At 58.2% G+C, this 26185-nt stretch overlaps 1 protein-coding gene and 1 long non-coding RNA gene across 5 annotated transcripts in view; one reads left to right on the forward strand and one right to left on the reverse strand.

The window, feature by feature from the left end:
* LOC119848314 (transducin-like enhancer protein 1) lies at positions 1–25862 on the reverse strand. 4 transcript variants are annotated; one of them, XM_038383970.2, is made up of 21 exons: positions 25728–25862; positions 24392–24520; positions 23536–23675; positions 22790–22853; positions 22082–22126; positions 16075–16137; positions 15779–15820; positions 12424–12610; positions 11607–11623; positions 9549–9653; positions 9246–9290; positions 8599–8754; positions 7026–7164; positions 5823–6007; positions 5662–5738; positions 5078–5327; positions 1944–2191; positions 1641–1788; positions 1359–1509; positions 708–784; positions 1–434 (listed from the first exon to the last, which is right to left on the reverse strand). In XM_038383970.2, the coding sequence occupies exons 2-21, from the start codon at positions 24413–24415 to the stop codon at positions 327–329; spliced, it is 2271 nt and encodes a 756-aa protein (XP_038239898.1). In that variant the 5' UTR covers positions 24416–24520; positions 25728–25862; the 3' UTR covers positions 1–326. The 4 variants fall into 4 exon arrangements, with proteins under 4 accessions (XP_038239898.1, XP_038239897.1, XP_043358601.1 ...); XM_038383969.2 differs by having other exon boundaries at positions 15746–15820; XM_043502666.1 differs by lacking the exon at positions 25728–25862 and adding an exon at positions 24900–24918 and having other exon boundaries at positions 15746–15820.
* LOC122457475 overlaps positions 24489–26185 on the forward strand; it is a 10003-nt gene continuing 8306 nt past the window's right edge. Inside the window, exon 1 of the long non-coding RNA XR_006277008.1 lies at positions 24489–24680. This is a non-coding gene — a long non-coding RNA (uncharacterized LOC122457475). The remainder of the gene's footprint in view (positions 24681–26185) is intronic.

Genomic DNA, 26185 nt, shown 5'->3' on the forward strand with positions numbered 1-26185 from the left:
AACAGTGTACAACAGTTTAAAAAACAAAAACAAAAACAAAACGATCCCCCAGTGTTCAGATTAAAAACCCAAAAGAATGAGTGCGCCCAGGAAGTCAGATCTGGGCAGACGCTGTCCCTTCAGGCCGAGAGCGATTTCCTGACTGGACGGGGGCACCGGCTGGAACTCCAAGGGTCCCCCACTTTGCTCTTCTCTCCAGCTTTGATTCCCGCCCCCCTCCCTTCCAGGGGTTCTTTGGAAAGTCACTGCTGTGGATGTTTGTCCACAGGGCAGAAGGGGCAGGCTGGGACGGATGCGCAGCCGGCTCGCCCACATCCAGCCGCCTTTCAGTAAATAACCTCGTAAACCGTGGCCTTCTTGTCTCCCGAGCCGGTCACGATAAACTGGTCGTCGGTGGAGATGTCGCAGCTCAGGACCGAGGAGGATTCCTTCGACTGCAAGGAAGAGCGGGGAGAGGAGACGTTGCAAACCAGCTCATATATAAGGCCGTGGAGTGGTGCAGTGATTTATACCAGCTGGCCTTGAACTACTTAGCAAGACCTCCAGGGAGGCACAAGGCTGTGCTAGTTTAGAGAGCCGATTGCTTGAGGATAACGGATTAAGACAAATTTACTACTGGGCTAAAAACTTGGCTCCTGCTGAGACGGCCTCTCCCGCCACTGCCCCTGGTTTAACCCCTTGCCAGGACAAGCAAACCCTTTGCTCACCTGGAAGATGCTGGCTCCGTAGGGCGTCCTCCAGGCATTCAGCAGATTGTCCTTCCCTGTGCTCACAAACCATTTACCTGTGGCAGAGTGTCGGAGCGTGACCAGGACAGACGGAGAGGGGGCAAGCCTAGCTCAAGCCAAGCATGTGGCCCCACCCCCCAGATGAGTCATAGGATAGCCCCAGCACAAAGAAGCAGGTGGGGGAATATCTCCCCACCCCCTGCATGAAACCAGAGGCATGCACCAAAATTACACCCCAAAGCCAAATGAAGTGGAGGAAAAGGGATTGCTCTGACTCAGCAGAGCCATCGGTGGATTGATGCCAGTGGAGATACAGGCGAGGCACTCTCGTGCTTCAGAGAGAGTACCAGGCTCGCTGCAAAGGGTCAGGAAGGAAGGCCCCTCTGCTTCCTCCTACTCCCACTGCAGAGCTGCCTAGACACATGGTGCAAAACGGGCTGTCCGCCTTCCCCTAGGAGCTCAGACATGGGACTCAGAGCAGAGGGGTTATAGGGCTGGGGCAGGACAGCTCCCTCCCACTGCAGGTGGGACAGAGGCACGACACAGGCCTTCGCTTGAAACTCTGGTATGAAGGGGTTCACGGCTCCGCTCGGCCCAGCCAGGGGGTTAGAAGCGACGGCGCGTCCCTACCGCAGGAGGCAAATTTGAGGGAGAGGACGCAGCTCTCGTGGAGGTGGAGCTGGTACTTGTCCGGTTTGGCCACGTGCAGGATCTCCACGTTGCTGCTCTCCATGCCGACGGCCAGCCACTCCCCCGAGGGACAGTAGCCCAGCGAGAAGATCTGGGGAGAAGGCAGAGTCAAGCCCCAGGGAACGGGTCCCTGCCCGGCTGGCTCTGTGGGAGAGGGGAGAGCGCCATGCAGCAACCGCCCCCCACCTGCTTGGGCTCTGCAGCGCCCCGTCGCCCCCCTACCTGGGAGCTGAAGTCGTGCTGCTGCAGCTGGCGCCCCTCCCGCAGATCCCAGCACCGCACCGTGTTATCCAGCCCCCCTGTCCACAGCTTGGTGCCGTCGTTGGAGATATCGATGCAGCTGGCGCCGTCCGTGTGGCCCTGGAACTGCCTGGAGGGGAGAGAGCGGCCGTCAGGCACCGTCGCCTGCTGCGCATCGGGGCCTGCGGCCAGGGAGCTCCTCCCCTCTCCAGCGCCAGCCAGCCACAGCGCATTGCGCCCTGGGGAGGGATGCTTAGCAGGCGGCAGGCAAACCCCGGGGCTCACCTGACCAGAGTCTGGTTCTGCAGGTCCCACACCACGATGTTGCCGTCGCTGCAGCAGGAGAAGCAGACCTTGGCATCGGGGCTGATGGCCAGGGCGTAGCAGGCAGGCGCTGAGGAGGTCAGCTCCGCCTTGATGCGGGGGGTGGGCGCGGCCAGGTCCCAGATGGACAAGGTGCTGGCCTCGCCACCCACGATGAGGCTGCGCCCGTCCGGGAGGAGCTTGCAGGAGCGGATGTAGTTGTCGCGGTTCTGGGGAGGGAGAGGAGGTAGAGCAGAGGGGTCAGTTACTGTCACAGCTCAGACATCCGCTTGAGTCCTAGCTAGGGGCCAGTCGAGGCCTCCCAGCTCCGGAGAGGACTCCCATGGGGGAAACCCCAGCGGATAGGACCATCTGCAGTGCGCCCGTCTGGGCAGCGGGAAGAGACCTGCAGCCCACACCCTCCGGAGCTTGGCTTCCAGCACTGAACACACATGCCTGGGGCCCAAGAGGGGGCCTTCATTTTACTAGCACGCAATTGTTAGTGCTTCATGCCCACAGCATCGGCTCTCCCCAGCAGCTGCTCAACAGACACGGCTGGTTCTGGCACATGAACAAGAGGAGCAACCGTGCAAGAGCCTGTGGGATGGGGCTCATGGCCAGGAGCAGATTAGTCAGGAGGGACACAGGCCCTTCTCCCAGGTGGGAAGGGCTAGTGATCAGGACACTGGAGGAGACCTGGAGTCTATTCCCAGCTCTGCGACAGACTCCACGTATGACCTTGGTCAAGTTACTTAGCCTAGCTGTGCCTCAGTTTCCTTACCTGTCAAATGGTGACAGCAGCACTTCCCTGCCTCACAAAGGTGGTCATGGATTTAAGGCCAGAATGGGCCCCTACGTTAGTCTTGTCTAGCCTCCTTCCTAACACAGAACAGAGAACCTTCTCCAAATAATTTATGCACCACCTCCAATACAGATTTCCCCTCTCCTAAATTTCCAGTGCAGCTTGAAATGATCATGACTCATCTGCTTCCTTGTTTATGCATCAGTATCTTCAAGGTCAGCACAACTCCAGGAAGAAGATTTATTACCACACTGCTGCTTTAAGGCCAACAGGAAGATAGCTCTGTATTTTGTTGTCAGAAAGGGACATACTTGAAATCTAGTCAGTCAATGCTAAAAAGAGTTCCAGGTCCTGTCCCTGCCTCAGTGGCCCTAGAATCCCATTTTCCAGAATGTCTCTCTCTCTCCTTAAACAAGGGACTACAGACCCCATAAGCAAAAGCAGAAACCGACTACGGCCAATCCTGCAAACACTTACACATGTGCTTAAAGCTAAGCACTCACATAAGTATTTGCAGGACCAGGGCGTCAAGGGCTAGATCCAGGGGAAACAGTGAAACAGGTTACACACATCACTGTCAAAACCAACAGACTCATTTCCTGTCCGCAATAGTAATCCGCTCCCCGTGTCCTCCTAACTTATCAGCCAAGGAATAGCGCGGCTACATTTTCACTCTCACCAGATGACGACGAATCTGGACAGAGCTTTGAAAACCATGCGAGCCCTGTGCATGGGGGTGGGTGAAGCTGGGCTTGTGTGCACACGTGTGTTCCTCAATTGGGGTGCATGCAACTGAAGGATTTTTGCCCTTTGTACATGCATAGATCCTTTTATCAAAGGATCTGAGAGTGCTTTATACCACCACCCAGCCCTTTCATCCACAGATCTTAAACCACCTGACAAAGGAGGTCAGTATCACCACCCCTGTTTTCTAGATGGGAAAACCGAGACATAGGGAGGCAGAGTGACTTGCCTGTGGTGACCCAGCAGGCTAGTGGCAGAGCAAGGAACAGAACCCAGCCCCCTCCCCGAGTCCCAATCTACACTGCTTGATTCGAGGCCCAGCTCTCTAAGGAAGTAGCTCAGTTGTATTAGCCCCAATTTACAGATGGGTAAACTAAGGCACAAACATCAAGCAATTTGTGCATGGTTTAAAGGGAGGTGAAATTTGGAGGTGGGGTGAGGCACGGAGCAGGGTTTAAATTTATGTCCACTAATTTTATTTAACGACTCTCTGTGACACACAAAGGGCTACACGCTACCGCCAGAGGATAAAATGCACCGACTGTGAGATGCCGAGATATTCTGATGACGGGGGCCAGACGCGCACCTAGACAGATACACCCAGGCTGCTACTGGCCGCCAATGCTCACAAAATCCTTTGTGCCCATCACCGTATCGAAGAACCAAGAGGCCCAAATCCTCTTTGTGGAGTTTCTACTGAACTAAGTTCCTGTCTTAAATGGTCACATTAGCACAGCGGCCATGCCCCACCTCAAAGCCAGGAGCGATGGGGAATATTCAGGCTAATTTGCAGACAACCTCCCATTTGTTTCTCTGGGTGGGAACTTTGCACCGACGCTCATTGCGCCTGCAGGTCTCTGGTAGTCTCCAGGAGCACCTCTCTTACTCCTCTTGGGGAGATGCTTAAATGCAAGATGCCCATCTAAATGCTTCCCTAAACCGGACACATCTACATGCTCTCATCTGCACCCACAAGCACTGGAGGCTGCATCCAGCCCAGCAGGGTCTGTCCCGCTCGAGGCTGCACTGGAATTCCGAGGACATAAAGAACGTAGGAGCTGCCATAGTGGGTCAGACCAATGGTCCACGTAGCCCAGTATCCGACAGCGACCAATACCAAAGCATCAGAGGAGCGTGTCCAGAACAGGGCAGCTGGAGTGATCCACCCCAGTATTCCCCTCCTGGCTGTCGGAGGTTTAGGGTTGACGCAAGCACGGCATTGTATCCCTTGGCTAATAGCCATCGATGGACCTAACCTCCATGAACTTAACTGGGTTCGAAAACAACTAGATATTTGGCCAGAACAACATCCCCTGGCAGTGAGTTCCACAGGTTGGTTGTGTGTTGTGTGAAGAAATACTTCCTTCTGCTTGTATTAAACCTGCTGCCTACTAATTCCATCAGGTGACTCCTGGGTTGTGTGCGTTATGTGAAGAGGTAAGCACTTCTCCAAATCACTTTCTCTATGCCAGTCATGATTTTATAGACCTCTCTCATATCCCCTTTCTAAGCTGACCAGCCCTAATCCATTTCTGCTTCTCTTGTCCTGCCCTCCAACCCTTCCCCTTACCAGGCAGTCCAGCTGCGCCACAGGGGTCTTGGTCCCAGGCTGCCCCACGTCCCACACCTTCACGCAGCCCTTGCCCCCCGTGTAGACGTGCCGGGTGGAGTTGCTGATGGTGACGGCGCAGACCACCTCACCGTGGGTCAAGGTGTGAAGCTGGCGGGCGTGCCGGGGGATGCCAGTACCGATAAGGGCGTCGGGAGGGAAGGGGACCGGCTGCATCTGCCCGTCGGCGCTCACGTGGAAGGAGTAGGCGCTGGAGAGGGAGGGAGGCATCAGCAAGATCCAGTCCCATGAGCAAACTGGGTCTGGTTCTCCCTCCACTCCCGGAGGGCACATCACATTAATCAAAGACCAGCATCAAACCCAAAACCCCCTCGAAGCCAGGGGTGATTTAAAGGGAAGGAGGCAGCTCAGCATCAGCAGCTGGATCCACTTTGCCATCCAATGCCCCAGACTCACACCTGGCCAGGGCTACGCCCAACATGGAAAGGGAGCACACAAGGGGTATCCCCCCTCACCCCCCATCAGCTCCGCTCGCAGCCTCCTGCCAGAGGGGTCTCCCCTGCCCTGGCGTGTGCAGCACTTACGGTTTGCCCGAAGTCCCCGCCTGCATGCCGGCCGCCAGCCCCGGGACACGCATGTGGCAGTGCGGGTCGTAGCCAATCTAGCCAAGCAGAGAAGAGAATCCCCTTCAGTCACCTGCAGGAGGAGGCTGGCCGCCTCCCCGTCACCCCACCGGTGCACTCACCAGAGGGGAGCGGCCATAGCCGGTGGCTCCCACGGCCGCTGCTGCCCCGTTGATCTGAGAGGACACCAGGTGCAGCCCCGCGTAGGCGCCAGCCCCAGCCATGTCGCCGTTGACAGAGGGGTGCGCCATGCCGAAGGCGGCCGGGTAGGAGCTCTGCATGGCCAGCGGGTTCCTCAGGCCCAGAGCTGGGAAAGGAGAAAGTCACCGAGATAGAGGAGCAGCAGTGGCCAGGACAGGGGCAGGAGGGAAGAGCTCAGGGCCAACCCAAGCTATGGTGTGACCGGGCCCACCTCCCTTCTGTCCGGGGGAGCAGCATCCACTGGCCGCATGCAGGGCTAGGCACAGGCATGGCCTTGCTCGGCGCCCGCTCCAGTCCAAGGGAGAGCGGAGCCACCAGCCGGGGGCTGCTGTGACCACCTGCCGCAGAGAACGGCCCAGCCAGCTTCCGCCACCACCGTTCACAGGGGCCGCAGAGAGCTCACTCTCTCCACCACAGCTGGCGTCGAGCGATGCCCAGTTCGGTCCTGCTTCCCGATGGCCAGATCTGCTGACGCTGCTGGCGCCGAAGCCCCACCTTTGCCAGCGAGGCGGCATCCCCCCAGGGGTGCGCGTGAGCTCATTCGCGGATTCTTCCACTGGGCGTCAGGCGTGGGCTCACTTGAGTGCCCCCTGCACCTGGCAGGGCAGGCAATGTGCTCGAGGAGCATGGTTGGGGAGCTGCCTTGCTGAGTGTCAGGCAGCTGGCTCTGCCTTCGGCTGGCCCCCCCCGTTCAGCCCTAGCACTCAGCGAGGCTCCAGGGCTTCCCCCTGGCTTTGGGAGCTGCTGGCAGGGTACCTGGAGCCAAGTTCTCATTCTCCCAGGACAAGGCCTCAGAGCCACTGAACTTGGTATCACGGAGGTGGACGAGGTGGCTGCTGGGGCATCCTTTCCCCATCACACCACTCCAGCCTGGCTGGGGTGCCCTGTCCCAGCAGCCTGGCCAGGCCCGTGGTGCCACCTCTTGAGACATGGGGAGCACCAGACTGGGGTCTAGTCCCCCGCACCAGGGCAGCGCCAGAGCCAGCTGCCCGGGCAGTCAAAGCCCGGTCTTCTGGGTCACCACAACAGGCTGCTCCGCATCCAAGTGCGGAGCAACTGCATCTCGCTGCCCTCCCTGCCCCACGGTCATTGTAACCTCAGGGGTCTCCCCAGCCTCCCACTACCTGACGAATCCGCCGAGGGCTTTGCTGCCCCCGGGCGGAACTGCTGGGTGGTGCTGCTGCTACTGAACCCTGGCCCCGTGGTGTCCCCTGGGGAAGTCGGGGTGCTGGACTTCAAACCGGGAGCTGCGGCTTTCTCCACCTGCAAAGCAGAGAGTCCAACTCAAAACTCGCCGCAGCAGCAGCCTGGAAGTGCCTTTCCCCCACGGGCACCGCCTTCAGCCAGGGCTTTTCGGGGCACCAAACCCCACCCCAGAGCTTGCACTCTGCTCTTATAACCCCCTCCCACCCACCGCGCTGCAGCCCCTCTAGCCCCAAACCGGCAGCCACCCAAGCCTCTGATTTACTGCCCGGTTGGGAACAGACAGCCCAGCCCGGTTTCCCCCCAGGAGAAGGGCTGGGGCCAAGCCCAGGCCCCAAACATTGCTGTGAAATTGGGATGCTCCCGTGGGCACGAGAAGGGAGAGATGGAGGGCTCTAGAGGGTGCTTGCACTGGCGCTTGTCTAGACTAAAGCCTGGCATTGGTTTAACTCAGTGTAGTTGCAAGGATACAGCCATGCTGCCCTGGCATACAGCACCCCAGCAAGCCAAGCCGGCACCTGTGCAGCAGGCCAGCTACGTCCATGCCCCCGATGCACAGGGGTTAGCACAGGAGCCTGGCGCAGAGTGGAGAAGGACCCTGCGACAGGCCATCAAACTCACCCTACTCAGGGCAGAGGCTGCTGCCAGAGGCCGGCTGCAGGAGAAGCCCAGGAAACACGGTCCTACTCTCCCCCCCTGGATCTGCCCTTGCAACGGCCTCTGTGGCTGGTGGGGCGGACTCCTCTCCAGCAGAGCTCCCCAGCTCCGGCGGGCTGCCCCTGGGGGCTCACAAGGGGCAGAACAGCTCCACTCGCACCAGGAGGGGCACGAACCACTCCACGAGCACGAGGCAGAGTGACCCAGCTTGTTCTGCAGAGGATGCAGGCAACTCCTCCGGGCCAGCAGGAGCAAACGCTGGGCTTGGCCGTCAGTGCAGCTGCCACGTGGGGCTGGTTTTACATGGTCGCTTCCTGACCATAAGGCCCTGCCCTCTCCCGCCACACCCAGAGAGAACAAGCAGCCAGTTTCATAGCCCTGAAGTCTGAGCAAAGCCGGACCAGCGTGCCCAGGTTACGTCTGCATTGCAATGGGGACAGCCCATGTGGGCACACCTGAGCTACACCGGGATCGCACTAGCTCGCTAAATGGCGCGGAGGAGCTGCAGCGGGGTCCGTACCTACGGTCCCAGGCAGGATTGTGCTGGGGGCGGTTAACCTGTGGCGCTGCGGCCACGCTGCTACTGATAGCGCGCTCAAAGCTAGCTCAGATACACTGACGTGCGCTGCCCTCGCCCCTTGGAGGGCCTGATTCTGAGCTTGCTCACCCCCGTGGGAACGGAGGCCAGGACGAAACCCGCAGGGTAGCACCTGTGTGAGATCAGACTCTGGCTCAGCCTTGCCTTCCCCTTTTGTGACCAGGGGACTGCGCTTCCTCCCCACACCCTGCTGCTCCCTGGATAGCAGGAAACAAACCAGCCCCATCACCCCCACATACTGTAGGCTGGTCCTTGCTCCGGGATGGGGAGGTGCTGCTGGACGAGGCCATGGAGGTGGGACTGAGGGGCACAGCCTCCTTCCGCTGCAACGGGACTTTGTCCACCCCGTTCTCGCGGGAGGAGTACGAGTGGACGCTGTGCGGGGAGGAGGGGTCCTGTGGGAGACAGAAAGAGAGAGATTGACCGGCCTCAGGTGGGGGGGGGCTCCGGCTGCTGACAGGTACAGGAGCCACGCATCTCCCGCAACGCCAGCAGGGAACTCCGTACAACAGCCAGAGGCAGGGTGAGCTAGCGGTGAGAGCAGGGGTGGGTAGACTGGGCCTCTGGTCTCCTGGGTTCTGCTCCCAGCTCTGGGAAGGAGTGGAGCCTCACAGGTTAGGGCAGCGGGGAGAACTAGTCCAGATTCCTGGGTGCTCTTCCCCCTCTCCGGGTCTAGTGATTCGAGCAGGACTCCTGGGTTCCATTTCCAACCTCTGCTACACAGTAGTGCGACCTTAACCTCTGAGGGCCAGTTTTGTCTTCGGTAACAGGGCCAGGCCCTCCCACAAGGAAAGGAGGTTCACAGTGCGTCTAAAGCCCACCAGACTGCACTTCAGCCCATCTAAATGCCAACCACCCGAGCCAGGGCACGTTCTCTAGCACTGACCTCATCCACCACCAGGTTGTCCTCGCTCTTGTCCGCATCACTGCCCTGAAACGCAGAGAGAGAAACGTTCACACCCAGCAGCCGGCGCGGCCCCGCGCACAGGGCTCTGCCCGGCTGGAGACAGGAACCTGGTTTTATCCCGACGGGTCACCGCACCACTTAGGCAGCTTCCCATGGAGGACTCCTTACGGCTGGGCACACGCCAACCCAGCCTAGACAAGGAGCTAGTAGAGGGGAGAGGCCTCCCGCTCTCGTATCCCGGGAATACGCCCCCACAACCAGCAGCTGCAAAGAACCACTCACGTAGTCCGTGACAAAGTCCTTCTCTTCGGCCTTCCTCTTCTTGCTGTTGCTCAGGTACTCCGAGATGGCTCGCACCCGCTCCCCGTTGGGCAGCACCAGGGAGCTCTGGGGAACGAGAGGAGGAGCAGATGCATTACGAAGCTGAGACAGCAGGCCCGGGCTTAACCCCCACACACAACTCTTTTAAAGAGGGATTGCTGGCCCCAAAGAGGCCTCTACCCTCCCCACCGGAGCAGGAAGGACACGGATAAGGCAGAGCCCCCCACCCTCCACCCCACAATGTTCCCACAAGGCCACTGCCTTAGGACAGCTGGATTCTGCTCTGCCCATGGGACACCTAAGCCACTTAACCCTCCCCTGGCTGCATCTCTCGAGCAGTGCAGGATGAACTGAGGCTCCATTCACCCCCCCTGAAAAGCCCCCAGGGCAGCAACGTGACCGGCCGATGGGGGCAGGGCTTAAAGCCAGAAGTGGGATCCAGCCAGGAGGCGAGCTCCTGGCTCCAGGGCATGCGCCTGCCTCTGGACCCAGTTGCCACGCAGCCAGACGTGGCTCCTCCAGACCCAGCTTAGGTCCTGGCAGAAAGCGGGGGTGGGGGCAGGGGAAAGAGGAGTGAGCCGAGCTCCATGGCACCCAGGGCTCTGCTGGCAGCTTGCGGTCACAGCCCTGCCCACCCCCCTGCAGCCTGGTTCCCACTAGCCCGGAGCTTTGCGCAGGGCAGCAGAGTAGGGTGGCCATAGGGACGCGCACTCAGCAAGAGTTGCAATCCGGGAGATCCCCCCCCCACCCCCAGACGTGGGTACTCCCAAGTCTGCTGGACCAACTGCCTTCCTCTTTCCCCTACTGGCAGTCTCCGGGAAACCCCCCGACAAGTGGAGAACAGGCTGCATTGCAGGAATGGCTCAAGTTCACCAGCTAGAATCATGGCTCTGCCCTCACCCCCAGGCTTTGGCCCGTTTGGACTCCTGCACTTGGCCAGCCAGCTCCTCCTGCCACCCCAGCTCCATCCTGGGCCTACAAGGCACCTAGTGGGTGCAGATATAGGAGGGGAAATCTGGGCTGCAAAGGATCCCAAGGGGGTTAGTAAGGCACTGGCAAGTCCCTGTCTGGTCTGTGGCAGCCAGGGGGACACCTAGGAATGCCGCTGGCAGAGAAAGGAGACCGCTCCTCCACTCCGATGTTAGCAGGAGCTAGGACTCCTGGCTTCCACACCTTGTGTGACACCCCTCTGCCTCAGTTTGCCCACCAAACCAGGTATAAGCATCACCAGCCGAGCGCCCACACACCAGGGGCTGCTGCGGATCCAACGCAGTCCTGGCATCGGAAGGGCGGTGCCAGACCAATGGGAACTGCACCCGTGGGGCTGAGACGGGGCCCCACTATTTGCACAGTGAGAGAGCTGCAGAAGTGGGGGGCGGGGGAGAAGGAAGCAAGCAGGGGTGACGGGCGAAGGATGAGGGAGATGAACCCAGCCCTTCCCCCCCACCCCCCTCGGGGAAAGTCTGGATTTAGGGCCCGGGTGGACACGGAGGGAGGGCTTCCAGGGTCACAAGCTGTAGCCGCGTCAGCCCGAGTGGGAAGACTTTGCCCACCTCGAGCCCTGCTCATAAAGGGTGCGGAGCCCTCCCCCCCAGAACTGCATTCCAAGGGGTGCGCAGCTTCCAGCCCCCATGGCGAGCTAGAGGGCGGGCTCATGCAAAGCCCCCTCTTCCCCCCGTGTGGAGGTGCCACGCACTGCCTCCCTCCCCGTGCAACGCAGAAATGAATCCACACAGACTTCAATCCACCCTGACCTTGGCCGCCTGCCAGCTCTTTACCAGCTGCAGCAGCTAGGATGCTGCTTAAGGTTGTAACCCCTCTTCCGCCAGACCCGCAACTTCCTCCCCCCACCCACACCGAGGGGACGGAACCTCCCCCCCCACACCCACCCACGGCTAAAAGGATGCTTTTAAAGACCGCCCCCCCCCGTCCTGCCCCCAACCCAATCTCCCCGGCCAAAGCCTCTTGCAGCTGGAAGGAAACAATAAGTGGAGGAGGAGGAGGACGGGGAGTACTTACGGGACCCAGGTCTCGCTCTGTCTCCATGGCAACACGGATCAGCAGCAGGGCAAGAAAGGAAGAGAGAAGAGGGTGCTGCTTTCATCTCAGAGCCCCCCCCCTTCCCCAGCATGCACACGCTCCCCCGCCCTCCTTATTCCTCTCCCTGGGGGGCAGCGTCTGCGGCCACCCACCTCTGCAGCTTGTGGACACGAGGGGGCCGGTCCCGGAGACCAACCCGGCACATTACTGGGGCATGAGGGGGTTCAGCTCCCAGGATTTGGACCCCCTGGCAGGCGTCCTGGCTGGGGTCCTATCCTGCACCACAGCACCCAGCCCGAGGGTTCCAAGTGTTCGTTGCAAGCCCCCCCCCTACCCCCCCAGCAGCTGGGGAGTTTCCCCAGTACGTGGCTCCGGGCGGAGGAGCTGGGCTGCTGCCTGAAATTGGCCCTGGCTGTAAGCGACCCCCTGCTGGCAAGGACCGAAGGGAAACTCAAACTTCTGCCCCACCGCCCAGCCTCTACTCAGAGGGCCCAATCCACCGATACCCTGCCCCGTGCCCGGCTGAGTGAGGCCGAAACCACCACCTGCAGCACTTCGCCCCGTCCAATCGCTAACCCCAGTGCAAGAGAGCAGGGCGCCCAGAGAGACTGAGAACGGCCTTCACGTGCCGTCCAAGGCTGGCCGGGATGGGGTGTAACCCCAGGGCTCTGCTCCCCCTTGCCAGCCGTACCCCAGGATCCCTACTCTCTCTGGAGTTCACCCTCTTGACAGCTGGGAAGACAGGGTCAAGTTTCCCTGCTCTCCTAATGCCCTACACCCTGGCCCACAGCCCTACCTCTGTGCTCACTGTCGTGAAGTCCCCTGTCGTCCTTCGGGAGGAGCTGGGCCTGAGCTCCCAGGGCCCCGGACAGAGCCAGCAGCCCAGAGGCTCCACCGATGCTGGCGGGCTGCATGCCAGAGGAGTGAGAGGTCAGCGGGATGGGAGGGGCGTGGTGGGACAGGTGCTGCGCCTGGAGCTGATGCTGCGGAGAGAGAGAGAGCGGAAGACCGGACAGATGAGACGCCAGCGCCAGATGAGAGGGGGCATCTGCTTTTCCCCACCCTGCCCTCAAGAGCCAGGCCAGCCTTGCTGACTCAAGGCTGAGAACCCTTGCAAGCCAGGATCGCCAAGAAGCTGCCAGCAGCAAGATGGACAGAGCCTCACTCCATCCGTGCAGGAAGCAGAGGTTGCTGCCCGACAGCGGTCAGACGGCAGGCTGTCCGGGGCCCAGAGGAAGTTGGCCTGGCCACTGCAGCCCATGTGGTACCTGCACTACGGACACAGGACGTCAGTCTCCAGAGCTCTCAGTCCAGCCCCTGGCACCGGCGCTACATCCGCTTTAAGAAATAAAGGGAGAGGTCAGAACTACAGCGGCAGGAGGACACGAGTCTGGGCCTTCCCTGAAGAGGGCTCCCAGGTAACATCCCAGACAGGATAACGGCGGCCAAAATAACCCTCTTGCCTCCGCCGCAGCGGTCTTGGCTTCCCCCTGGCCACCTGAGATATCACAAGCCAGGAGCCAGGCTGGGCTAGCAGTGTAATTCACCATACGCAACAATCCTCTACTTCAGCCGACCATCACTTTCCCTCTTCCTTGTTGAGTTTTGGATGGCTACTGTTGGGAAGATGGTGGCAAAAAAAATCTCTTCCCAATAGGGCCACTTGTTAACTTCACTTGCAAACCAAAAAAAATAAATAAATAAACCCCCAAGCCCATCCCTTTCTCCATCTGAGTCCCTAACACCCCTTTATAAAACGTCAATTACAATCCACTTTGCATTCTGCACACTTTACTTTCCACATCTCTCTCCATGGGGCCAGAGAGAGCCTGTTTCACTCTTGTTTAGAGTCCTGTTTCATTTGCATTTTTAGGGCTCAAACAGCCAGGTGACAAACTACAGCAGGGAAAAGTCTCTGTTTACACTGCAACAGAAAGCTGGTCAGAGAAGCACCTTGGGTGGCGTTCATTTTTTAATAAGAACCTTGTGGGTGCATTTGATTTTTTTTTTTTTAAATCAATACAGAGGATGAATCTGGAGGTACAATAGAGCTTGATTGTGACCTTTCAACTAAAAATAGACATGGAAGGGTCAGATTTTTGTTGGTAAATGTCATTTTCACCACACACACACAAACACACACACACACACACACACACTGTTTCCAACAACACTAACCAAAAAACTTACAAACAGGCCAAGTAAGAAAAATGCTCCTCAAGTGTTTGATTTAAGAGTTTTTAATTTGTGTATTTTGATACGTGAGGTGATGTTGGTAGTTTGTGTTTTAATGGTTATAAAGTTGTAACTTCTGGATTCTCAGCATCTACTGCCCATAAATAATTGGATGATCCACCCATAATTTCCCACAACGGTGAAAATGTAAACATAAGGGAAAAATGCTTTAAAATAATCGATATTCTTCATCAAAATTATATATAAAAATAGTGAATTCTGCCAAACCTTTCTAAAAAGGGGTGATGTCTGTGGCTAAGTAATCCCAGACATACCAGCCCACAGAACCCTCAGCACCCACATCGATTGAGCAACAGCAGCAAGGTAACTTCACACATCAATTGTCCAGCCCTGCCATGATCCAGCTCCATCATTTTTAATTTATGCCTCCTAAGCAGTGCTCCTCTGTCTCACCAAGGTATGCAAGCGCTAATGCTCTTCGACCCACATTTGGGAGAAGCCTCTTCTCTCCTGCACCATTTGTCCTGCTTCTGTCACATCCAGGTCTCCAACTCTCAGCTGCGTTCAGCTTTCCCCATCACAGCTTGGAAGAGCCAAGCTGCCAGCCCTCCCCGCTGCAAGGATCCATAACGCTGCCTCGTCCTGGTTTGTTCCAGGCGCTCTGCTCGGCGTCTCATGTCCCCAATCCTTGGCATGCCGTGCCAAATCCAATTACCCTGTTCCATTATCATTTTCACGTCCCTCCGTTTAAAAGGTTCTCAATCTGCTCATTAAGTGCGGCTATGGAGCAAGTTGTCCGCCGCTCCTTTATTGGGCCCCGTTTCCTTCCCCGTTTTATTTCTGCCAGCATCTCACATGCTTCCCCTCCGCTCTCGGCCCCAGGGTGGGATTACGCTTCCCTTATCCTCCCACCACTCAGTACAAAGTCCCCAAGAGGGCTGGCTGTGCGCCCCCATCCACGCACCTGGCTGGCAACTGGCCTGACACAGAGACAGCCATCCCAGCTCCCCTAATGCACATTCGCCAACTTTCAAGGGCGCTCATCTCCCCACGTCCCTGATCAATAGCTCTTCTCTGACCTTTGAAACTTCACACAGTCCCCCAAGGCCAAGAAGGGGGCAGCCCAACCTTAAGACAATTCTAGGGGCCGTGCCCGGTGGGGACTGAACGGGGTTGGGTTAAGGCACTAGCCATCTGCACTGGAGAGTGGGGGTTCATACTCTGAGGGTATTTCCAGGGAATCTTTGGAGGCACGCGTTTTGCTGGCATCTCAGGAAGATGAAGAGAAAGGACACTGCCCTCCAGTGAACGGGGCCAACCACGCCCCATCCCATGTGGATGGTGCATCTTGCTGGCAGAACACAGGTGCGGAGGACTTAAGGGGTACCTACAGCACCGGCCCTTTAAAAACAAAACCCCATTTGCCCTACACAAGGTTTCCTGGAATTTGGAGACTCCACTGCTCAGGTTGCGGGGCAAATTTTAAAGGGCCAGGAACATCAATAAAGCAGCTTAGGATTCTACCCCCTGCAATGGGCGGGGGAAGGGAAAGGGGGGGAGAGCAGGAGCTGTAGCAAGTTGGGGAAGCTGCTTCCCACCTTGCTGTTAGATGCCAGAGCTAGTGGAGTGCTCCCCTCCCCCGTCCTCCCACTGAGCTCATTATGGGATAGAAGCCCTAAGAAATGCATCAGCCGAGGTCCCAGACAGCAGCCGCTCCGGCTAAAGTAGGACAATCCCCTCTCGGATGCACCGAGCTGTGGGAGCGGCACCACCCAGTGCCAAGAGAGCCCACTAGAGGGGCACATGGAGCCCGCCTCGGACAGGCCAAGAGCCCCTCCCTCAGCCCCAGGTGCAGGAGACCGAGTTAAACCCCAGGAGGGGCAGTACACACTGTGGCTAGCAGCGGGGGGCGATTCACATACCCCGATTGCCGCGTTCAACTCTGCCATAGTCACCTGCTTGGCTCGCTCCACTGCCTGGACTACTTGCTGCTGATGCTGTGAGGAGACAAAATAATTAAAATACATACACACACCCAACCCTCTGGTCACCTTTAAAAAGGTAGGCAAAGGAAATGGCATGACCTGATCCTTCCCCACCCACAGGCGGAGGTGCCTGGCTTGCCCAGAGGTTGAGAATACAGCCTGTGCCAGCCTGGGATGTTCCAAGCCCCGGCTAGAGCCATGAATGCCCAGCCAGCCTGTACGAGCCCACGCACCCCCTACCCGCAGAGGCAACAGGTTCACCTCACCTCCTGGGACAGGAATGGGATGAGCTGGGCACAGATCACATTGAGTCGCTTGGCAATCTCTGTCTGGAAGGAGAAAACACACGAACGTCAGCGGCACCTTTGAGCTGCTCTTGTTGCACATCTATTCCACCACAGGCTCGGGTCCCTGGGCAGGGCTCACCATGGCTTGCAGAGACCTCCAAGAAACACCCCCTCCCTTTCCTGCCAAGGGCTGTCCGTTGGCCTAGCCTCCAAGCCAAGAGTGAGTTGGAGCTAGGAGACACTGCCCATCAGAGAGCCCACGAGGAGCAGCGCAAGCCCCCGTCCTGACCCTATTCAAACACAGGGGTTACCTTCCGCCTCTAGAATCCCACTACACCCATCACACTTAAGCCCTGTTGTGCACCACTGAAAGCTTCGAGTGTGTCACGCGCAGATCCCCTTTGCCAATGCAGCACGGCTAGTGCTAAGCAGTTACCACATCCCAGCCTAGATTTTGCAGCATTTCAAACCGAATTATACACAGATGTGTTCTCCCAGCACCAATGAGATCTCACACACACACCCCACCATCCACGGCTCCCAGAAGCTAGCTCGTCTCTCCCCTCGCTGGAGGGGGGGATGATACCTACCTACGTTTGCAAAGCAGAGAGCGCAGAGCAGAGCTGTGACTTGCTCACGATTGCTGTGGCAGAGCTGCGAATAGAACCCCGGAGTCCTATCCCCCACCCCGACCCGATTCTAACCAGTGCACCAGGCTGCTTTGCCCTCCATGGCCTCTTCTGCTGCCAATGTGCACGTTTGACGCCCCACACACCCCCATTAGCATTACGGTGCAGCAGAAACCAGTGCCGTGAGCGGAGAGCCACGCACCGGACAAGCGTGCAGGCTGCCGGGGCTCGTTTCCTCCTCAGAGAGCTCCCTGGGAAAAGGGGAGTCTTGGGGGAGGCAGGTTGTCAGCTCTCTGGAGCAGGGCCAGTTGTTTTGTTGTTTGTGCAATGCCTGGCGCAGAGGGGCACTGCTCCAGAACCAGGGCTCCCGGGCGCTGCTGCAAGCCAAATACATGCTAGTTTCCACCCACAGCAGAAAGAGGACTAAATGTTCCCCTGTTCCCGTGCATCCCCCCTCCCGTCCCCTGGTAGCAGATACCGCCACTTCCCAGAAGCCACTGATACATCAAAGCCCATCTTCAAACAAGCTCTTCATTCATTGCTCTATCTCCCTCGGGGGCAATAGACATGCTTATCTGCTTAATACCCAGCTCTGCCCCCTCCCTTAACAACCACTCTCCATCCCGCAGGCTCCTTCCAACCCAGGCCCTCCAGACCCAACTGGAGTCCCGCTGCCCAGCTACAATGAAGGGGAGAAGGCAGTGGAACCGATGTGTGATCCAGAGAGCACCTGGAGGGGACGGGGGGGGGTCCTTACTGCAGGGGACGCTACTCAGCTTCCCTGGGAAACCTAGTAACAATCTCCCCTAGACAGGTGAGGAACAGAGCCCCCTGCACCCCAAGGCTGATCCAAGCACCAGCAAGCCAGTCCCTGCCGACTCAACGCTCCTCCGGCCTTGGCAGCTCTCGGTGCACGGGGGCAGGAAGCCCACAGCATCTCAAAAGCCAGATCCTAGCATCCAGACCAGGTGCTGACATGCCTGCTATGCCCCACCCCTGAGAAAGCTTCCCCCAGATTCTCAGTGCAAACATCTCCCCATGGCTGACACCTAATGAGCCATGCAACACCAAGTTTTGGTAATAGCATGCTGCCACCCCCCCCACAACACACACCCCATGTCCTGTCAAGATGCCCACCCCCAAATGTCTCCTCTCCCCACCAGAAATAGTTCTCCGGCCCTGCCGAGTGCTAATTGATGCGCTCAGTGGTTTGCCAGGAAGCCCTGGAGAGGTGCTCTCGTTACAGCTGCTGTTTTTCTGCAACACTTGAGTGCCACAAGCAATCAGAAGGCCTGAATGCAGGAAGAGGAAAGGAGGTGGAGAGAGGACAGCAAGGCACTTCAATCAGTGCCCCAAGCTACCAAGCTGGGCAAGGCCAGACAAAGACTCTCCACACACACACCCCCCCGCCCCGTCTCCACTGGTTCCAGCTTCAAGCAGCTGCAGGAAGCGATGAATTAAAGGGACAGGGATCCCCTCAAACACAGAGGAGAAGCCAGGCTGGGGTGACCCTCACAGCCCCCACCCCATGAATCAGCTGGGGCGAGGGAATTCCAACTGAGGAACCCCCTTCTCGTCCTAGGGCTAGTTCATTCGCACTGCTCTGAGGCCTCTCTCTAGCACGACCCAGCTGTGGGGGGGGAAGGGAGGGGGACCCGGCGCCCCAACTCTCATTGGCTTCGGTGCCTGAAGCAGCTCTGCTCTTCCCAACGCTGGAGCGGAGGCAGCTGCTTCTAAGAAGCCACCACAGGCAGGGCAGGATGGGAGGCAAGCAGTCTCTGGGCTCGACTCCCACATGACGAGACTTGCAGGGCCCTGGTGGGGGCGTATGCCCAAGAAGATGACCTAGGCACAGCCCCGGGGCAGGATTCGAGCAGTCAGACAGAGAAGAGAGCATGAGACCCACCCATGGGTGGCCAGAAAAGGGTCCCCACATCCTGCAGCCATCGCACATGGGACGCACCCCGGAGAGAGTCATATGGGCCCAAAGAGATGCTCGGTACCTCCCCCTTTATCGCTATCTAATGGGGCGACCCTCATTAGCGCCACATACCAAGGAGATCATTCAGAGGCTGTGCAGCCTAGCAGACAGGGCACTGGATTGGGAGTCAGGACAACTGGGAGCCAGGCAGGCAACCTGGGAAAGTCACCTCCCCTCTCTGGAGCCTCCAGATTGCAAGCTCTTCTGGGGAGGGACATTGTGCGTCTGTCCAGCACCTAACACAGTGAAGCCTTGATCTCAGCTGGAGCCTGCAAATCTAATGATCCTGTCCTAGATCTCCCTCACTCATGAAAAACAAAGCCAAGAGCCATGTGCTCTCTGCATTCTCTCCCGGCCCAGCACCAAAAAGGAAACGGCCACTCCCCTCTGCATCGACACACACCAGTCCCCAGAAAAAAAAAAATATTGGCAGCAGGTAGTTTCTGGGAAGGATTTAGCCATCTCCTGGGGCCAGCAGTGATGGATTCTCCTTCCTAATGCACTGATGGGCAGCCAGCTCCTCGGGGAGCGCTGCCTCCAATTCGCTCACGCTCGTTAATGTGCAATTTACTGGCACTTTAACGCTCTCAGCATGAAAAATGATCATGCTGTTTTCAGGGCTTTTTCTCTCTCCACCCCAACCCCTGCTTCCCCTTTGCTTGCTATTTTGGGAGGAAAAGTCCAAGTCCAAGCAGATCTGAGGGTTTTTCCCTGGTACAAACAACATGCCAAAAATATCATCTTGCTGGGATCTGCCTGCAGCTTCTCCCGCCTGGACCACGGCAGGGTTTATAGTGCAACACGGAGCAGCCGTTAAAAGAAAATCCAGCCCCTCCAGCCGCAGTGCAATGAATCCCCTGTTGAATGCTTAGGGACCAGGGCTTCCTTCCCAGCCCGGGAGCCGGCCAGAGAGAAGAAAGCCATTCCAACAGAGCTTGGCCCGCTCACCCGCCGGCCTTTTCAAAGCTCCAACACAAGAAAGCGGGGCGCTCCAGAGTCAAGCGACACGAGGGAGAAACCAGGCAGCCCAGGGAGAAGCATCAGGGCTTAACTAGTGCATCGGCCCAGTACTGACGAGTGGCCGGGGTAAAAGGGACTGGACGGGTCAGTTGAGAGCTCGCGGGATACAAAACCTTTAGACCGGATCACCAGTTCGAAGTCAGCCAGAGGGCAGCGGCTGCAGAGAAGCCCAGCACGCGATGGCGAGGCCAGGAGAAGCGGATCGCCTTTGCCTTGTTTCGAACGGATGGCTGGAACCAACACAGCTAGCCCCGGCTTCTTGGCGGTCTCAGCGGAGGGGCTAAGGACGGAGCGGCACCAGGCCCTTGCAGCTCAGAGGACTTCGGTCCCCAGCTCCCGAGGACTCCATCTGGCTAGGAGGCAGCGCGGCCCATTCCATAATAGCTGCCCAGTGGGCGCTTGAGACAATGGGGTTTTGGGATCCTTCTCGGAGCTTATTGAGAGCAGGGTAGGAGACCCGGCTCAGCAAGACGTGCGTTGGGTGGACTCTTCCTTGGCTGGACCGTTCAGCCGCTCGTCCTTTTTATTAATGAGACTCCTTATTGAGCATTAAGTTAATGATGCGCTCTTTATGCCAGCAGCTAGCGGCGTGCGAGAAAGCAAAATAAAACAGGGCTTGTGCGGGTTGGCAGAGGCAGTGGGCGAGGGGGGGTTGGAGCAGGCAGCCGGCTCGGGGCATTAGGTTGCCTGCTGGGGGGGGCAGGCGGGGTGAGAACGGGACAAGACCCAGACAAAGGCTCCACCTGGGACGACGAGCAAGCCGTGCAAAGGAGAGGTTCCATCTCCCCGCAGCACCGATAACCTGCGGCCTTCTACGCGGGCAGCTCCCATTTCTCACACGAGGGCCATTGGCTGTCAGAGCGCAGACTTACGGGCCCTCGTTAAAAGTGCAGACAGCACACTGGCAGGCGGCCAGCGGCACCTGGAATCGGCAGTAAATACTGCTGTCTGCACATCGAGCGAGCAGCCAGATGAAATGGGGGAGAAGGGGAGGGGGGAGCAGAGCTGGGTCCGTTTCCCTTCGGCTCTCGATCTCCTATGTGGGGGCGAGTGGTTCGTGCTTCCCTTAGCCCCTGGCGTTACCAGGTGGCCTTTTCCTTCTGCTGGGAAGGCAGCAGAGAAGCAGGCCAGCTACGCAAAGCCGTCAGTGCAACCTGGAGCTGAGGATGCCCCCAGCGCATCCCCCAATGCTCCTGAGGTGAGGGGGGGACAGCACAGTCTGGGCTGCAGCTGGGTCTCTAAACAAAATGCGACCCTGGCACAAAGCTCCCAAGAGAGACACCCATGCAACAGCTGGCCGGGCCGGGGGGCGTGAGTCCACAGGGCTGGGGGGAAGGCACGTGCCCGGTGAAGGCACACGCTGCCAGACTCCTATGCAGCCTCTTTAAAAATAGAAGAGAAGAAACCTTCTGTCTCTGAGCAGCTGGTAACCCAGTGTGCAGTGCAGCGGGGGGAGGGGGAGGCAAGGACAGCCCGACGGCTTAGGAGCCCCAGAGTCCCCTCCCCACACCCACCTCTGCTCCCGCATGGACTCCCTGATACAGACACGGTGTGGCCACTGTGGGTAGCAAGGCAGATCTGGCAGCAATGGGAGAAGAGCCAACACTTTGCTCTTCCTGGGCATCACAGGGCCTCAGGACCCTTGCCAGGCCCCCAGGCAGCCCCGGCGTAGCTGCTGAATGGAGCTCACCAAGAGCCTGGTAACTAATTATCTGACAGCTTTCACCAAGGCTTACAGAGCCCAGTTCTCACCCATCTTCCATTCGTTGGCTGAATGCCCAAGGGTTGCCTGGCTTAGCTCAGGGGTCCCACGGCACCAGGTCCCCTGATTGGACAAGCAGGATGGCGGCAAATGTCAAAACCCACCTCCCGCAAGTGCTTGAGCGCACAGGCCTGAAGCCCATCTTCCCTGCATGCTCGCCGAGCTTCCCCAGCACCGTGCAAAGGCTCAAAGGGGCGCACGAAGACCACCTCTGTCGGCCACAACTATCCTTGTATCGCAGAGGGGAGGCAGCGCCGAGGGACCGTCCCAAGGGCACTAAGCAAGTCAGTAGCAGAGCTGGAAATGGAATCCTCCACTAACTCTGCAACAGTGACTCCTGTCCTTTTCCATAGTGGGGGGGCTGGGTCCCACCCCACGCAACATGGGAAAGGCAGGGTGAGTGTGACTTTTCGACACCCTTCCCAGCCCCCATCTTGGGAACCCATGGCCCAAGCTGTTTTTTGCATAAGGAGAAAAGCGACAGGGTTGGGTTTATCTGGGATGGGGATTGGCTACAAAGCAGGAAGCAAGGGTGAGCCCACCGTGGGCTCCCACAGACAGCTGGAGGGAAGACCAGGCATGCTAGAGACTCACCTGTTTGTGCATTTCAATATTCAGGCCGTAGGACATTTCATAGTACTGCAAGGGAAAGAACACGGCGTCACTAAAGGAGATGCGAGGCTAATGGGCAAACCACCCACTGCTAAGTCCTCTCCAGCACAGGCGTGCAAGGTCAGCCTGACCCCGAATTCTTGCATTATCGGGCCCTGCTGGGATCAGAAGATACTGCCCCAAATCTCACTGCCAGGAGCAGGGTGAGCTCTCCCCAGCACTCCACCCCCAGGAACAGAAACAATACAGCAACCAGGACTGTCTTCTTCAAACACAAGCCCCACATTCTAGGGGATCTCTGCAGCTCACAGTCTGGCTCCATTTCTCTTCCAGCAGAAAGGAGAGAGATGGAAAAGGGAAATTAACAAGGAGATTCCAACCCCTTCCCCTCCCAACTCCAGCAGTAAGAGCAAAGATGGGGCTGTACCTGCTTCTCAATTCCCTCCCCTCCCCACACAGCTTGGGGCCCAGTAAAATCACAAGACCAGCGCTCCCTCCCACAGCAATAACACACCACTGAAAGCCACCAAGGCAGAGCTCAGCTGCACTCATCTCATGAGTGAGCTCACACAGCCAGATCTCCGGAGCAGGCGTAGCAGCCCAAATACAAACCGGGAGCCAAGGAAACCCAACCCGGTTGGTCTTTTGCTCGCTCCGAACTCTGGGAAAGGGGAGCGCCACCCCACTCACCATGACATAATGTCGCTGGATTTCTGTTTTTTCTGTTGCCAGTTTTTCACATTCTAACTTCAAGCTGTAAAAATAAAGAGAGACACCCCCCCCACCCCCATCCACCACCCCCCAACAAGAGAACAAGGGTTAGCTGGTGGCACAGTAGCATGAAGCTTGAGCATAACAGACTCATGCAAAACTTCGGTCTGCCCTCCCCTAGCCCAGAGAAAAGAGCCACTGGGAAGAATCCATTCAGTCCCATCTGCCAAGAGGTAGGGAACGGGAAAAGGGGGTAGGAATTCAGGCAGGCGCACAGGAAGGAGTGTATGTCGTGGGCTTCCGTGCTCCAAGGAAACAGGTTGCAGGAAGTTTGAATGTTCCCTCATCTGCTTTCCAAATGTAGCAAGCTACAAAGCAGGAGCAGGGGAAGGGGGTGCATTTAAGGATTACTCAGACTAGCCACACAGCAGGCAGGAATCCAGACCCGGATGACCAGACACGCAGGGGAAAGCCCGTGGGACTAAGCCCAGGAACGCTTGATGGGCTTTGGCAGGCTGGGCAGCGCTGCCCAAGAAGAGCGTTTCAAGGAAACGAGGTGGCTTCTTACACTCTCGCTGCACGTATGGCTCAGTGCCCATGCCGGCGTGGCATGCCACTTCCCGCCCACTGAGACATAATGCCCAGCGTGGAGATAGAGGAGTATTTTGTTGCCAGCCCAGTTAAAGTGGCACCGCTTCTCGCTGTCGGGCTTGGCAGCGCGTTACCTGTGGTATTGGTTTTGCAAGAACTGGAATTCCTCCTTGATCCGGTCCAGGGTCTCTGGGTAGGTCAGTTTCAGGGACTGAGGGGTCGTGGAAACCGTGCTGGCAGCTGCCGAAGCCACGGTGGGTGCCTGGAGATGAACCTACGGCAGAGGGCGTGGAAGGAAGAGGGCAGTCACCAGAACGTGGCCATGCTATTCATGCAGCCTGCAATAACCAAGCTTTTGGGAGGGGGACCACAACTGCAGAATGTCCAGTCCCAGTTCCTGGGGCCACCATTCCCACACCTGGCTCTGTCACAAGGGACAGACAGACAGCAGGCACTCACGGGAAGGGGACAGCTGAAGGACAATGAACACAAAGGAAATCAGCTCCTCGAAGGGTGATCCTTTGCCACCTTTGGTCCCATCTTGACAGCCAGGGTTTAACAGCTAAGCTGGAGAACAACAGCACTAAGGTGAATGCAGGATGGACCGTCGGAGGGGTATTAAACCAAATGCCTTCTAATTCTTTGCGTCTACGCAGAAGTTGCACAGTTTTATCTAAATCAGTGCAACCCCCTGTGTAAACGCTGGTCATTCAGTTTATCTTGGACCCTCTTCCTAAGAGGAACAGGAATAAGGGCATCCACACTGCCTTTTGCACTGGTTTAAATTCACACTTCAAGTGGGACTCTCACGCAAAGGCAGAAGCACAGATACTTGCAACAACAGCTTCCTCCGTCTCCTAGGCGGGGCAATCCAGACAGACCGGCCTGCAGGGATGCGGTGGGGAAAGGGGTCAATTTAGCGCAAGTAAGAAACGCCCCAATGCTGCTCCAGACAGGGCCGTGGAAACGGAGTGTAACCGGGGCACTCACCGGGGGGCGGTTTTGGGGGAACATCTTTGGAGCAAAGCAGGCTTGCAATCCCAGCCGTATCTCACGCCACCACTCCCGTCACGGGATCCTCTTTCAGGGCCCAGGCCCAAGGCCAGCCAGCTCCAGACTCTGAAAGAGACAGGGACAGCCACGTTCCAGCCAAGGAAACTCAAAGGAGGAGAATCCCCCCATCACTCCTGTCCTGCCAAACCCCAACTACCACTAGTCCTACTACAGCCAGCCAGAGAGCCATTGCTTCTCATCTTCCGCCATCCCATGGGACAAGAAGGTGAGACCCAAACAAGAAATGCTTCTTACATTTCAATAGCAAGGTCTCTGCCTTACACCCCTTCTCCATCATCCCAGTACAGCAGTGCCCTCAGCCATCGTACATACCCAGAGGTCTCTTCCCCACCCCGCAATAATCTCACCCATAATTTGAATCTAGGCCCCACATATTCAACAAGCTCGCACTCATTTAGCTACAAACTGTCAGGATCCAGCTCACCCTGGTCTGAATTCCAACCCCACCGACCCAGACGCTCCTCGCCCAGCTCGGTCATTAAGATCCCACCCTGCACCCCGTTCATTACAAGCACCTCGCTGGCCCCCATCACTAAAATAGCTAGGCCCACCAGGCTTGCCTCACGTGGTTCCCTATGCATCCCATAAGTGCCTATGTCCCAGCTATGCACCTAGCCTGCAAGCACCGCTGCCAGCCCTACCTGGGGGAGGAACTCAGCCCTCTTTATGTGGGTAAGGCCCTGGACAAAGACAGCAGGGCACTCCCCAGCATTGCCTCTCCCTAGCCCAGCCCACCCAACACCCCCACAAGCATACATGTCCATGCGTAGCCATGAGCAGGCAAGTAAATACAGTCCGTCCGTCCGTCCGCCCCCCGTCCGCCCCCGTCCTTGCAGGCTCCCTGGCTCCTAAAGGAAAAACCCAGCAACCCCCCCCCATCTGGTGATGCCCCTAGCATCCTCCGTCTAGTGCCCCCTCCATGGCTCCCCTAGACAATATTCCCACTTACGGCCACCCCAGAAGAAGCTCCCCACCAAACATCCTGCTATACCTTGCACCCCAGAAAGCACCCCCTCCCACCTGCACCCCTCCCTGGCGACCCAGCAAGCAGCCCCTCCCTTGCAACTCCAAAGAGGGCCCCTCTCCCAGCTGCTCCGGCCCCCCAGTGCCCCCAGCTCTTTCTCCTGCTAATCAGCCCCCCCACCCTTTCTCCTGCTCCCCCAGAGAACGTGCCCCCCACGCAAACAATGGGCCCTGCCCCTCCGCCGCAGGTAGAGCCCGGCGGGCAGGGAGCGGCCCCCGGGGGACTCACCGCGCCGCTGGCCCCGGGCGGCTGCGCCCAGCGCGGAGTCGGGGGCTGCCCGCGCGCTCGCTCCCGGCCGGCCTCGGCCCCCGCCCGCCCCGCCACAGCGGCAGCAGCTTGGCTGGGGGTGGGGGGGGGGGGAAGAGCGCGATCAATGAACTAGCGCCAGCTCCACGTGGGGCCTGGCTCGTGCGGGCAATCGCCGAGCCGGCTGGCCAATGGGAGCGCGGCGGGAGCGGCCCGCCCCCACGTGGGGCACGGCTTGGCTGCCGCCGATTGGGCGGCCGGGACCCGCCGCCAGGAGGATGTGTCAATCTGTGGAACGCGATGTAGCGGAGAGGAAGGTTAACCCTTAAAGGGGCAGGAGCGCCCCGATTGGGAGAGAAAGAGAAAGTGAGAGACAGAGAGAGAGAGAGAGAGAGAGAGTGTGCGTGTGTGTGTGTGTGTGTGTGTGTGTGTGTGTGTGA

Source organism: Dermochelys coriacea, chromosome 25 (assembly GCF_009764565.3).
Source record: "Dermochelys coriacea isolate rDerCor1 chromosome 25, rDerCor1.pri.v4, whole genome shotgun sequence".
Taxonomy (NCBI): Eukaryota; Metazoa; Chordata; order Testudines; family Dermochelyidae; genus Dermochelys; species Dermochelys coriacea.